The 15,229-nt window shown below is 41.7% G+C and overlaps 1 protein-coding gene across 1 annotated transcript in view; it reads right to left on the bottom strand.

Moving 5' to 3' along the window:
* Positions 1–202: 202 nt before the first annotated feature.
* Positions 203–15,229, bottom strand: part of LOC133750071 (zinc finger protein 709-like) — a 103,083-nt gene continuing 88,056 nt past the window's right edge. The window contains 4 exon segments of the mRNA XM_062179455.1: positions 203–292; positions 456–504; positions 588–777; positions 1,028–1,152. Coding sequence (XP_062035439.1) covers positions 203–292; positions 456–504; positions 588–777; positions 1,028–1,152 — 454 coding nt within the window.

Raw genomic sequence — 15,229 nt, 5'->3', positions numbered from 1 at the left:
CCCAGTCTGTGTTTTCACAGACTTAGGGGCATCTAAGACTTTATTCTCTCCAAGCAGTTGCTCTCCACTGTGTTTTCATGGCTGTGAATGGGACTAAGATGGCCAAAGCCTTTGACACATGCTTCATTCACAGCAGTTACCCCTACTATGAATCCTCACATGTGCAAAATAGGTTGTGTGATGATGAACGCTTTCACACAGCTTAAGATTTCTTTCCAGTGTGAGTTCTCTCACATCTTTGAAAGTAACTGGAAGAACTGAAGGCGTTTCCACATTTACTACATTCATAGGGCTTTTTTCCAGTGAATTCTTTAACGTATTCACCTGCAGGGGAAGTACTGACGGCTTTCCCACATGACTCACATGCATAGGGCTTCTCTCCAATGAGTTCTTTGATGTTTGTGCAAGGAACTGGAAGAACTGAAGGCTTTATCACATTGCTTACATACATGGACTTTCTCTCCAGTGTGAAGTATTTCATGTTCTCGATAGGAACACGAAGACCTAAAGACTTTGTCACAATTCTTACACACATAGGGTTTCTCTCAATGTAAGTTTGTTCATAGACTTGAAAGGAACTGGGACACCTGAAGGCCTTCCCACAGTCCTTACATCCACAGGGCTTCTCCCCAGTGTGGAGTCTTTTATATGTTAGAAGGGAACTATAATAACTGAAGGCTTTCCCACGCTGTTCACATAAGTAGGGTTTCCCACCAGTGTGAGTCCTTTTATGTAAAAGAAGGCATGTGGAGGAGGTGAAGGCTTTCCCACAGTGTCACATATGTAGGGTTTCTATCCATTGTGAGTTCTCTCATGCATTTCACAGGAACTGGAACATGAAAGGCTTTCCCACACACCAAACACACGTAGTCTTGCATTCTGGTGTGTCTCGTTCCATGCATACGCAAGATATCAGAATAGGAAAAGGCTTTCCCACACAACACACATACATGGTTTTTCTCTCTATTGTGATGCCTTCTGTGTTTTAGAAGGGAGCTAGGAAACATGAAAGTTTTATCAGACAGATGACAAACATAGGGTTTCTCTCCAGTGTGAGTTCTTTCATGAAATTTAATGTAATAGGAACTGTTGAAGGATTTCCCACATAGTTTACATTCATAGGGTTTCACTCCAGCGTGAACTCTCTCATGTCTCTGACCCTTAGTGGAAGGGTTGAAGGCTTTCCAAAATTGCTTGTATATCTAGGGTTTCTCTCCAGTGTGAGTTCTTTTATGGATTATAAAGATTATATGTCTTCCCTCTGTGCTCTTGATTCTTGCATGTTTTTTGTCCAAGGCTGTGGTGGAATGAGGTGAAAAGTTCATGCCAAGATGGCTGCTGACAACAGAAACTGCCTGGCAACAGGCCGTGATTGGATGGCTTTGGAAACCACATGACAACAGAGGAAACCACATGACAACAGAGCCTGACTGACGGCAGGCCATGATTGGTTTCAGAAACTGCCTGGTGACAAGAGCCTGACTGGCAACAGGCTGTGATTGGTTAGGGCATAGACTGCCCCTTGACCAGATTGGCTGGTCTTGGCTATATAAGCTGTTGTACTAACTCAAATAACTGAGTCTGCGGGCTGCTCGCCTCAGGCCTACTTTCACCCAACTCCCGGGGTCTGTGTGGTGACTCCGTGCCTCTTGCCCCCACCACGCTACTCCTCTCAGAAACGAATCCACTGCAACATTGTTGAGAAATCAACTGCAACATCAGGTGATGGCTGATGTGTCGGTTAAGGGAGGAATGGCGCAGGACGTCTCCACACACACTGCTTTTGCAGCATTTCTCTCCAGCAGGAGTTCACCTCGTTCACCAGATGATCTGGATTCCAGTTGATGGTTTCTCCAAACTGACTGCCTTTCCCAAAATCTCTCTCCCATGAGAGAGAGATTTCACAGAACCTCTCTCCCAGGAGTCTTCTGTAGCAAATGACAAACATATTATTTGAATCCTTTAAAAATATTTTATGCTTATTAATCAGGTCTTGACTGACAACTTTCACATTATCAGGGCAAGAGTGGTCTTTAGGCTCACTCTGAATGATTAGAATGTGAAGGGACTGAACGCCAAGCAAGGTGACTTGAACACGCCATTACTGAGATGGTGATATCTATATGGGATTCTGTAACATTATTTCCTATGGTGCTACTGTGCAAACACTGAGCATCTATGTAGCATTTTCAGTATAGGCTGGGTATTCCTTTTAGAAAACACTTTTTAAAAAGACTTTTAAAAAAAAAAACAATTTTACTTATTTATTTGAGAGGTTGAGTTGCAGATAGAGAGGGGGAAAGATAGAAAAGCTTTCCATTCACTGGCTCACTCCCCCGATGGCTGCAATGGCAGGAGCTGGGCCAATCTGAAGCCAGGAGCTAGGAGTGTCCTCTGGGCCTCTCACATGGGCACAGGGGCCCAAGCACTTGGACAATCCTCTACCGCTTATCCAGGACATATCAGAGAGCTGACTCAGAAGAGGAGCAGCCAAGACTAGAACCAGTGCCCATATGGGATGCTGGTGCTCCAAGTGGAGGCTTAGGCCACTATGCACAGTACTGGCCCCTGGAAAACACTTGAGACCAAAGGTATTTCAGGTTTTATATATATCTGGATGTAGGAATATTTAGAAAAACATAATGAGATATCATGGGGACAGGTCTCAAATTTAACCACAAAATTGATCTTTGTTTCAAATACCCATTAGAAACATACCCTCAAGAAAAGCTTTTAAAATAGTCTTCTGCAAGAAACAAAGTTTATATACCCCAAACCATCCCAAAATGTCACCTGTGCTGTCATGTCAGTATGTAAAAAATCAGATACTGGAACATTCCAACTTTGGGGAAAATTTTCTAAGGATAAATAAACCTGAAGCAGGGATTACCTTTCTCCTTACTTGTACTTAAACTTCTACCATTCCAAAAGTACTCTGTCAAGTACTTTGTCATCTGCTGCCTTCCCATGCACATGGGCAAAAACTTGGGGTGAAGAGTGGAGTAACTGGGACTTGAACAGGCACTCTGATATGGGATGCCAGTGTTGCAAGGAGGGCTTAACTCACAGTACCACAATGCTGGTCCCTCCGGAATTCTGATGGGGTTTTTGTAGTGATCTTGAATGTTCTGGTCTTCCTAAACTATAGGCCCTGAAAAGTCATTATTATTGATTCTGGGGTCACAGTTCACTATGCCTGTGCCTCTTTCATTCACCAATTTATCCATAATGAGTGAGCAGCATTGAGGAGTAAGAAACACTTGTTCTCTAAGTGACAGAATCATGTCATCTTATCTGCACAGGCCAGGTTCCTGAAGGTTGCCAGCTTTACATCTCTAGAGAGTCCTTCCAGAAAGATCCAGCAAAGTTCACTCCTCCGGTACAACTATACAAGTGCATCCTCAAAGGTCACTGAGTCCTCAAACATGCTTTCAGGCAGAAGCACAATGCTGACTGCACTGGGGATCTAAACTCAATTCGTAAGAAGTTCATAGAATGGTTTGGACTCTACACAAGCATTCCATGACTTTGTCATCACACTCCTCCCTCTCCCTCCCTCTCTCTCTCTCTCACACACACACACACACACACACACCCCTTCTCAGACTGTGATTCTGATGCTAGATTGGAACCTTTGAGAAAACATCAGAACAGATACAGCCCTCTTGGTGACTTCAGCAAGTATGATGTGCTTGCTGCTAGGTCACTCTCAATGCCTGTTTACCAGCTGCCCTAACTGCTAGGACTCTGTGTGAAGGCACACAGAGTTAACATCAGCAGTTCTGAGACTGCCTATTGATCATTAGAAATGCGTGTTACAAGGCATTGGTATATGGGAAATGAACTGGGATGGATTCCACCAACCTCAGGGGTGAGAGAGATTCAGTGTGCCCAGTTTATACAAACAAGATGGTAGTTTCTCCTTTTCCACCTGAAAGTTCATAATTGTATTTCATTCTCAGCACAGAGAGCCTACCTCATCATCCCCCAAAATAGCTCTTGGCACTGAATTTGAAATGAGCTTGCTTGCACATTGCCAGAAATGAAAACTCAGGCAGACCACAGCTTCAGTGTACTTGAATTTCTGGTGACAGAGATGAATGAGTAATGAATACAATGAAAAGTCTTTCCAACAGGTGGATCTCCAAGACGTGCCCCTGGGGGCAGTGTTATCCTTCTAACTGCCCACTGCCATCCCTGCTGTTGCCCTCTGCAGTAGCTGTTCTTGGTGTCAGCAGGAACTTGAGTACACGGAGGATGGGATCACACCACACACATTACCCTGATAATTGCTATCTCCAGTTAATGGTTCACATGCAGAATTCTCGTAGTAACTACACACAACACTGTCACAGGGTACTGAGGCATTATCCTGTTGATAATTATCTTTTCTGATCTTTGTCCTTTTGATGTCCTGCTGTTCTTCCCTCCCTCTCTTCCCAGGTGTGTTGAGATACAACTAAGAAATGATAAATCCCTCTTCTTTAAACCAGGAAACTTCATATTTTGACATGTGTGCACCCAAGAAACCTTCACCGCAGTCATGGCAATGAGCACAGCCCACAAAATTCCTCTTCCCTTGGGTTCCTTGCCCCATCTTCAGCCTCTGCCACCAGTGGATCTGGTCCTGGTTTCCAGAGCTTCATGCTATGCAGAAAGTCAGATAAATGAATCATACGATTTGTAGTCTGTAAAATATGGTTTCTTTCCCTTTCTCCATCTCCATTCTTCAGACCCGTGCACAGGCATTAACACTTGAAGAGTTCTCTTGGTTCTTTTGTGCTAGCCCCATAGTGATTCCCTCCAATCCCTTCCTGGAGCCTAGAGCCTGGTCTCTCACATCCATGTCTCTGGCCTTGGACACAAATAATTCTCTGGGATGGGCACAAGGACCTCTGACTCATGGACATTGCCTCAGACCATCTAAGCATGGTTCCAAGTTGGAGATGCCCAAAAACAATACACCTTGCATGCTCAGATTCCATCTCAAGCTCAGCCTTGATGATGTTCCAGTATGATGTCACAGTCACCCCCTCAAGGTTCTCTCTCCTTCCATTCACTGACCACCATGTATGCAGCACTGAGTGCAGGCCCAGAAATGATGGCCATCTGTGTCCCCATTAGCAGGTGATGGTGAACAGGTTCTGCAGCACATCAGGTGGTCCCGGGCGAGCTGGGGCAAAGCTGGGTCCTCCTCTCCCCTCCTCTCTTGCCACTCTCCTGTCTCCTTGCCTCTGCCCTCTCCTGCTCTGTGATGGGGATCTCAGGGTGCAGGCCAAGTCCCCATACCATTTATTGTGATGCTTTTATTGTTTCTCTCCAACAGGCTTTCTCATGTGTTCTAGAAAGGTTGTGTGATCTTGAAAGCATTCAAGGGGCCAGCACTGTGGTGTAGCAGGTAAAGCTGCTGCCTGCAGTGCCAGCATCCCATATGGGCACCGGTTCGAGTCCCGGCTACTCCACTTCCTATCCAGATCTCTGCTATGGCTTGAGAAAGCAGTGGAAGATGGCCCAAGTCCTTGGGCCCCTGCACCCATGTGGGACACCTGGAGGAAGCTCCTAGCTCTTGGCTTCAGATTGGCGTGCAACTCTGGCTGTTGTGGCCACCTGGGCAGTGAACCAGCAGATGGAGGACCTCTCTTTCTCTAACTCTTTCAAATAAATAAATAAATCTTTAAAAAAAGCATTCAAATGTTTGTTATACAGTATTTCTCTCAAATATGACATATTCAGTACTTTTGAAAGGACTTAAAACAAAATGTTTTCTAACATTCATTATGGTGGATGTCCAATATTTATTGTTCAATATAATGATGGAAACAACTTGAAGACATCACACTGTTACATACATAGAGTTATCCTCTGTGAGTCTTTCTGTGTCTATATACAAGGAACAGGGAAATAAGAATGCTTTCCCACATCCTTACACTCATAAGGTTTCTCTGCAGTGCGGTGACAATAGTTAATAACAAGGTTTTGCATCATAGAAAAAATAGTCTGGGATTAGATTTTAAAGACTTCACAAAAAATAATCCATAGATAATATAATCCATGTGGTCAGTAGTAATGTTTAGTAATTTCATAATCTATCCATACAGGAGGACATTTCAAAAAGTTTGTGGGAAATGCAAGTAAAAGACATTTATTTTGGTGCAAGAAATGTTGAGATCCATGCATATGCCTATTTTAGCACATAATTATTATACAACATATGCAATTTTATCTATACATTTAAAAATACATTAATATTTTAAAAACAGGATGAGGGTCATCGGATGTTGCAGGCTGAGTCAGAGCTTGGGACACCTGTATTCCACATCACAGTACTGGTTCCAGTTTATGTCATTATGCTTTCTGATGCAGCTTCCTGCTGATGGGCCTAGGAATGACAGCCCAAGGACTTGGATCCCCAGCACCCACATGTGAGACCTGGATGGAGTCCCTGGCTCTTGAATTTGTCCTCTTTGCAGGCCCAGATGTTGGGGCATTTGGGGAGTGAACCAGCACATGGAAGATTCTGCTCTTCAACAAGATAATTTAATCAGGAGGTTTGGCGGCGCGGGGGCCGAGCGCCCGTGGCGCAGCGCAGCACTGGGAGGGTACGCGGCCGGCAAGGAGCAGCCCTGCACGCCGGGAAGCGCAACTCCATTGTCCGCCGCGGCCAGACTCTCTCTCCAGCCTCAGGAAAAGACTCAAGAAAAAAACTGCAGAGGAAACGCTTCCAGATCTAGTGGATGTGACACAGAGGACCTACAGGGAGCCCACCGCGTGGAAACTCAACCGCGCGAGAGGAGCCGCAGAATCTCGCCAGCATGGGAATGGGAGGGAGGTAAGACGAAAACAGCAGAAACCCGAGACATTGGTGGGGAAAAGCAGAGGCCTATCTATTCACTCACAGAGCAAAACAAAGAGCAGGAGCCATTTTACATATCTAAAGTGCAGCCACAAACTCAGTAACTTCGGAATTTGGTGAAACTTGAGAACACATTGAGGGCTGCATAAACTCTTTGTGTGGTCCCAGGGGTAGATCAAACGAATACTCACAGAGGCCAGATTTCAACTACCCTCAATTTCACTCAGCCATTCGGGATTACTTCCCAACTGAGTCAAAAAAAAAAAAAAAAAGAGAGAGAGAGAGAGAGAGAGAGCGCGATCCAGCAAGGAGCAAGGGAGTGAACAATCTGGGTGAGTCACTTTTTGCACAGCCTTAAACCTGAAGAATCAAGCATAGCTCTCTGGCCACACCCATCACAGCCCCTAAGGATCCATCAAAGCAGACAGCCCACTTAGAGGCATAGTATAACGAGAAAAAAACACCACAGCAAAAAAAAAAAAAAAAAAAAAAAACATAAATTATCTCCAACAACCAAACAACAAACGTAGAAGCCGAGGTAACAAGAGTAAGGAAGACACTATGATGCCTCCAAATGAACAAGACACGCCAATGCAAGATTATGAAGATGAAGAGACAGAGGAAATGCAAGAAGCTGATCTCAAAAAACTGATAAGAACATTAAGAAGTTCTCAAAAACAAATTCTTGAACTACAGAAATCCTTAATGGACAAGATAGAAAATCTCTCTCATGAAAATGAAATATTAAGGAGGAATCAAAATGAAATGAAACAACTAGTAGAACAAGAAACTGTGATAGTGACGAGAAATCATAATGAAATGAAGAACTCAATAGACCAAATGACAAACGCATTAGAAAGCCTTAAAAACAGAATGGGTGAAGCAGAAGAGAGAATATCGGAATTAGAAGACAGAGAACAGGAAAGGAAACAGTCAAATCAAAGAAAAGAAGAAGAAATCAGAAATCTAAAAAATACTGTCAGGAATCTACAGGATACTCTTAAAAAACCCAACATTCGGGTTCTAGGAGTTCCTGAAGGCATGGAGAGAGAGAAAGGGTTAGAAGGCCTTTTTAGTGAAATACTAGCAGAAAATTTCCCAGGTTTGGAGAAGGACAGAGACATCCTAGTACAGGAAGCTCATAGAACCCCTAATAAACATGACCAAAAGAGATCCTCACCACGACACGTCATAATCAAACTCACCACAGTGAAACATAAAGAAAAGATCCTAAAATGTGCAAGAGAGAAATGCCAGATTACTCTCAGAGGATCTCCAATTAGACTCACAGCTGACTTCTCATCAGAAACCCTACAATCTAGGAGAGAATGGTGAGATATAGCCCAGGTGCTAAGAGAGAAAAACTGCCAGCCCAGAATATTATATCCTGCAAAGCTCTCCTTTGTGAATGAAGGTGAAATAAAGACCTTTCACAGCAAACAGAATTTGTCGCCACTCGTCCAGCCCTGCAAAAGATGCTTAAAGATGTCTTACCTACAGAAACACGGTAACCAATATGAAAGAAGATAAAGGAAGGAAACCTCACAGCAAAAGATCACAGGAGTCTCAAACCATATATTAGAAAAAATCTTTGGCAAATGACAGGGCAAAGTTACTCCTTCTCAATAGTCACATTGAATGTTAATGGCTTGAACTGTCCAGTTAAAAGACACCAATTGGCTGATTGGGTTAAGGAACAAAACCCATCTTTTTGCTGCTTACAAGAAACTCATCTTTCCAACAATGATGCATACAGACTGGAAGTGAAAGGCTGGAAAAATATATACCATGCCAACAGAAATGAAAAAAGAGCGGGTGTAGCCATCTTAATATCGGACAACATAAACTTTACCACAAAACACTGTTAGGAGAGACAAAGAGGGGCACTATTTAATGATTAAGGGATCCATTCAACAGGAAGATATAACGATTATCAATGTATATTCACCTAATTACAGGGCACCAGCTTATTTAAAAGACTTGTTAAGGGACTTAAAGGCAGACTTAGACCCCAATACAATAGTACTGGGGGACTTCAATATGCCACTCTCAGAGATAGACAGATCAACAGGACAGAAGATCAACAAGGAGACAGTAGATTTAAATGGCACGATAGCCCAAATGGATCTAACAGATATCTACAGAACATTTCATCCTACATCTAAGGACTTTACATTCTTCTCAGCAGTACATGGAACCTTCTCTAGGATTGACCACATACTAGGCCATAAAGCAAGTCTCAGCAAATTCAAGAGAATTAGAATCATACCATGCAGCTTCTCAGACCACAAAGGAATGAAATTGGAAATTAGAAACTCGGGAATCCCTAGAACACGTGCAAACACATGGAGGTTGAACAACATGCTCCTGAATGAACAATGGGTCATAGAAGAAATTAAAAGAGAAATCAAAAATTTTCTGGAGGTAAATGAGGATAAAAGCAAAACATACCAAAACCTCTGGGATACAACAAAAGCAGTGTTAAGAGGAAAGTTTATATCAATAGGTGCCTACATCAAGAAATTGGAAACGCACCAAATAGATGAGCTTTCAAGTCATCTCAAGGATCTAGAAAATCTGCAGCAAACCAAAACCAAACCCAGTAGGAGAAGAGAAATAATTAAAATCAAAGAAGAAATCAACAGGATTGAATAAAAAAAAATTACAAAAAATCAGCCAAACAAGGAGCTGGTTTTTTGAAAAAATAAACAAAATTGACACCCCATGGGCCAACTAACTAAAAAAAGAAAAGACCCAAATCAATAGGATCAGAGATGAAAAGGGAAACGTAACAAAAGACACCACAGAAATAAAAAGAATCATCAGAAATTACTACAAGGACTTGTATGCCAGCAAACAGGGAAATCTATCAGAAATGGACAGATTCTTGGACACATACAACCTACCTAAATTGAGCCAGGAAGACATAGAAAACCTAAACAGACCAATAACTGACACAGAAATTGAAACAGTAATAAAGGCCCTCCCAACAAAGAAAAGCCCAGGACCAGATGGATTCACCGCTGAGTTCTACCAGACATTTAGAGAAGAACTAACTCCAATTCTTCTCAAACTATTCAAAACAATTGAAAAATAGGGAATCCTCCCAAATTCTTTCTATGAAGCCAGCATCACCTTAATTCCTAAACCAGAGAAAGATGCAGCATTGAAAGAGAATTACAGACCAATATCCCTGATGAACATAGATGCAAAAATCCTCAATAAAATTCTGGCCAATAGAATGCAACAACACATCAGAAAGATCATCCACCCAGACCAAGTGGGATTTATCCCTGGTATGCAGGGATGGTTCAACATTCGCAAAACAATGTAATAAACTACATTAACAGACTGCAGAAGAAAAACCATATGATTCTCTCAATAGATGTAGAGAAAGCATTTGATAAAATACAGCACCCTCTCCTGATGAAAACTCTAAGCAAACTGGGTATGGAAGGAACATTCCGCAATACAATCAAAGCAATTCATGAAAAACCCACGGCCAACTTCCTATTGAATGGGGAAAAGTTGGAAGCATTTCTGCTGAGATCTGGTACCAGACAGGGATGCCCACTCTCACCACTGCTCTTCAATATAGTTCTGGAAGTTTTAGCCAGAGCTATTAGGCAAGAAAAAGAAATTAAAGGGATACAAATCAAGAAGGAAGAATTCAAACTATCCCTCTTTGCAGATGATATGTTCTTTATTTAGGGGACCCAAAGAACTCTACTAAGAGACTACTGGAACTCATCGAAGAGTTTGGCAAAGTAGCAGGATATAAAATCAATGCACAAAAATCAACAGCTTTCGTATACACAGGCAATGCCACGGCTGAGGAAGAACTTCTAAGATCAATCCCATTCACAATAGCTACAAAAACAATCAAATACCTTGGAATAAACTTAACCAAAGACGTTAAAGATCTCTATGATGAAAACTACAAAACCTTACAGAAAGAAATAGAAGAGGATACCAAAAAATGGAGAAATCTTCCATGCTCATGGATTGGAAGAATCCATATCATCAAAATGTCCATTCTCCCAAAAGCAATTTATACATTCAATGCAATACGAATCAAGATACCAAAGACCTTCTTCTCAGATCTAGAAAAAATGATGCTGAAATTCATATGGAGACACAGAAGACCTCGAATAGCCAAAGCAATCTTGTACAACAAAAACAAAGCCGGAGGCATCACAATACCTGATTTCAGGACATACTACAGGGCAGGTGTTATCAAAACAACATGGTACTGGTACAGAAACAGAAGGAGAGACCAATGGAACAGAATAGAAACACCAGAAATCAATCCAAACATCTACAGCCAACTTATATTTGATCAAAGATTCAAAACTAATCCCTGGAATAAGGACAGCCTATTCAATAAATGGTGCTGGGAAAATTGGATTTCCACATGCAGAAGCTTGAAGCAAGACCCATACCTTTCACCTTACACAAAAATTCACTCAACGTGGATTAAAGACTTAAATCTATGACCCGAAACCATCAAATTATTAGAGAGCATTGGAGAAACCCTGCAAGATATAGGTACAGGCAAAGACTTCTTGGAAAAGACCCCAGGAGCACAGGCAGTCAAAACCAAAATTAACATTTGGGATTGCATCAAATTGAGAAGTTTCTGTACTTCAAAAGAAACAGTCAGGAAAGTGAAGAGGCAACCGACAGATTGGGAAAAATATTTGCAAACTATACTACAGACAAAGGGTGGATAACCAGAATCTACAAAGAAATCAAGAAAATCCACAACAACAAAACAAACAACCCACTTAAGAGATGGGCCAAGGACCTCAATAGACATTTTTCGAAAGAGGAAATCCAAATGGCCAACAGACACATGAAAAAATGTTCAAGATCACTAGCCATCAGAGAAATGCAAATCAAAACCACAATGAGGTTTCACCTCACCCCGGTGAGAATGGCTCACATTCAGAAATCTACCAACAACAGATGCTAGAGAGGATGTGGGGAAAAAGGGACACTAACCCACTGTTGGTGGGAATGCAAACTGGTGAAGCCACTATGGAAGTCAGTCTGGAGATTCCTAGGAAACCTGAACATAACCCTACCATATAACCCAGCCATCCTACTCCTTGGAATTTACCCAAAGGAAATTAATTTGGCTAATAAAAAAAGCCATCTGCACATTAATGTTTATTGCAGCTCAATTCACAATAGCTAAGACCTGGAACCAACCCAAATGCCCATCAACAGTAGACTGGATAAAGAAATTATGGGACATGTACTCCATAGAATACTATACAGCAGTAAGAAACAATGAAACCCAGTCATTTGCAACAAGATGGAGGAATCTGGAAAGCATCATGCTGAGTGAATTAAGCCAGTCCCAAAGAGACAAATTTCATTTGTTTTCCCTGATCGGCGACAACTGAGCACCAAAGGGGAAATCTGATGAAGTGAAATGGACACTATAAGAAACTATGACCTGATCAGCTCTTGTCCTGACTCTAGATGTACAATGTAATACTTTATCCTTTTTAGTATTTGTTGTTGTTCTAGTACTAGTGGTTGAACTCTGTAATTAACACACAATTATTCTTAGGTGTTTAAATTTTAACTGAAAAGTGATCCCTGTTAAATTTAAGAGTGGAAAAAGAGAGGTAGGAGATGTACAATTTGGGACATGCACAATCTGACTTGCCACAAATGATGGAGTTAGAAATGTACCAGGGGATTCCAATACAATCCCATCAAGGTGGCATGTACCAATGCCATCTCACTAGTCCAAGTGATTAATTTCAGTTCACAACCGATGGCTCTGATAGGTCTAAGAATCAAAGGGATCACACAAACAAGACAAGTGTCTGCTAATACTAACTGATAGAATCAAAAAGGGAGAGAAAGATCCAACATGGGAAATGGGATACACAGCAGACTCATAGAATGGCAGGCGTCCTAAACAACACTCTGGCCTCAGAATCAGCCCTTAAGGCATTTGGATCTGGCGGAAGAGCCCATGAGAGTATTGTGGGCATGGAAAGCCAAGACACCATGGAAAAGAAAAAAAAAGAAGACCTAAATGAAAGATCTCTGTGAGTGAGATCCCAGTGGAAAGAACGGGCCATCAAAGAAGGAGGTACCTTTCTCTGAAGGGAGGAGAGAACTTCCACTTTGACTATGACCCTATCGGAATAAGATCAAACTCAGCGAACCATAAAGGCTTCCATAGCCCTGGCAACTCATGACTAGAGCCTAGGGAGATTACTGACGCCATGAACAGGAGTGTCAAATTGTTAAGTCAGCAATAGGAGTCACTGTGTACTTACATCCCATGTGGGATCTGTCCTTAATGTGTTATCTAATGTGCAGTGATGCTATAACTAGTACTGAAACAGTATTTTTATACTTTGTGTTTCTGCATGGGTACAAACTGATGTGATCTTTACTAATTATATACTGAATCGATCTTCTGTATATAAAGATAATTGGAAATGAAAAAAAAAAAGAAAAACCTGGTGTTAAATTGGAAATGGCATAGAAAATTAATAAATTTAAAAAAAATATTATGTAGGATCTCTGTCTTTAATGTGCTGTACACTCTTATTTAATCCTATAACTCTTACTCCAACAGTATTTTTTTTTCACTATGTGTTGCTATATGGCGGCAAACTGTTGAAATCGTTACCTAATATATACTAAACTGATCTTCTGTATATAAAGAGAATTGAAAATGAATCATGATGTGATTGGAAGGGGTAGGGAGCGGGAAGGGGGAGGGTTGCGGGTGGGAGGGAAGTTTTGGGACGGGGAAGCCATTGTAACCCATAAGCTGTACTTTGGAAATTTATATTGATTAAATAAAAGTGTAATTAAAAAAAAGAGTACGGCATTAAAAAAATAGATAATTTAGTCAATAAAATAAGTATACACAACAGAGACAGCTGTAGGTGATTTTCATAGGAGTTAATGATCAGCTATGATGCCCATGTCCCATTATCAGAGCTCCTGGTGTCAATCCTTGGCTTTGACTCCCGATTCTAGTTTCCTGCTGAAATGGACCTTGGGAGCAGTGATTATGACTTAAGTAGTTGGGTTTCTGGTACATACACGGGAGACTTGGATTGAGTTAGCACCTCCTGGCTTCAGCCCCTGCCATAGCCTGGATACTGTAGGCATTTGGGGAATGAATGAGGAGATGAGAGCTCTGTTTCTCTTGGATACCATACTCACTATGGATATAAAGTTCCAAGGGGCTCACACCTAGGGAGTGACAGGGGGAAATCACCTGAGCATCCAGAAGTCTCAAGGAGATCTATACATCCTACTCTCCTGTCCTCTCAAAGTGTGCGCTCAAATTCCTCCTCCAGGTTCTAAATTCTCAACAGTAACCTAGAGGCAGTTTAAGGTTTTGATTGGTGATGTCTTTTTTTTCTGACATCATTACTGACACAAAATGTGTGGCATTTACAGAACAATCATCTAATTCTCCACCTGGGTATCCCACAATTCAATGTTGATAACAGCCAAGGTGAGAAGAGACTCTACAAGTTCAATGCCACCACTGTAAACAACACAGACACCAGTCATGGCAGCTGTGTGCTCTTCCTAATTGCTAGTTCCTATCACAAAGTTATATGTGGATCACCTTCATTAGCATTAATTCAGGGACTGTCTAGGAATTCAGGTATCATTGCTAGGAAGGACTACCACCACTCCCACTCCTACTCAGATTCAATCTGTCACATTCAGAAACCCATTCTCCAGTACACAGAACCCAAAGAGGTCTTTTTCTATGTCTTCCTTCAACTGACACAAATCTCACTCTGATTAAACCAACTTGGCCTGCAAAATGAAACTGAAGATGCTGAATGTTACCCAAGCCCCTCAATCCTGGTAATTACATATGGTTAATGAAGCACCTGCCCAAAATAGATTGTGTTGTGGAGATGGAACACAGCACAAAGAAATGGCCTTTCTATCTCACTTAGATGGTGTCCCTTGTTTTTACCAATGACAAGGCCAGAAACAAACTTTTAAAAATTCCTGTACCCTGTGCCATAAACGATCAGCAGGACTGGTGAGTAGGATCAAAACACTTGGAAACCAATCAATTTTTCCTTAAATGTTTCTCTCTCCTCCAGGCCTATGATCTTTGAGCCATACCCAGCTGGTCAGCACACAACTTGTCCTATATTGTCTTTCTCAGAACTGGATGCCTCTGGGGAAACAATCTGTCTGAGATGTGATTTGGCCCTCCCCCACCACTCCCTCCTACCTTTTTTCTAATCTTGCTCATCCAATAGATAAAGCCCTTTTTGGTCAAATCTTTGAGATGCTTGCAAGTTCATACAGTTAGGACTTCCTCTATTGCCATACTCCTTTCAAACAAAGCAGAAT

Source organism: Lepus europaeus, chromosome 20 (genome assembly GCF_033115175.1).
Source record: "Lepus europaeus isolate LE1 chromosome 20, mLepTim1.pri, whole genome shotgun sequence".
Taxonomy (NCBI): Eukaryota; Metazoa; Chordata; class Mammalia; order Lagomorpha; family Leporidae; genus Lepus; species Lepus europaeus.
Note: the sequence above shows the minus strand (reverse complement) of the source record. Positions and strands in the feature narration are given on the sequence as shown.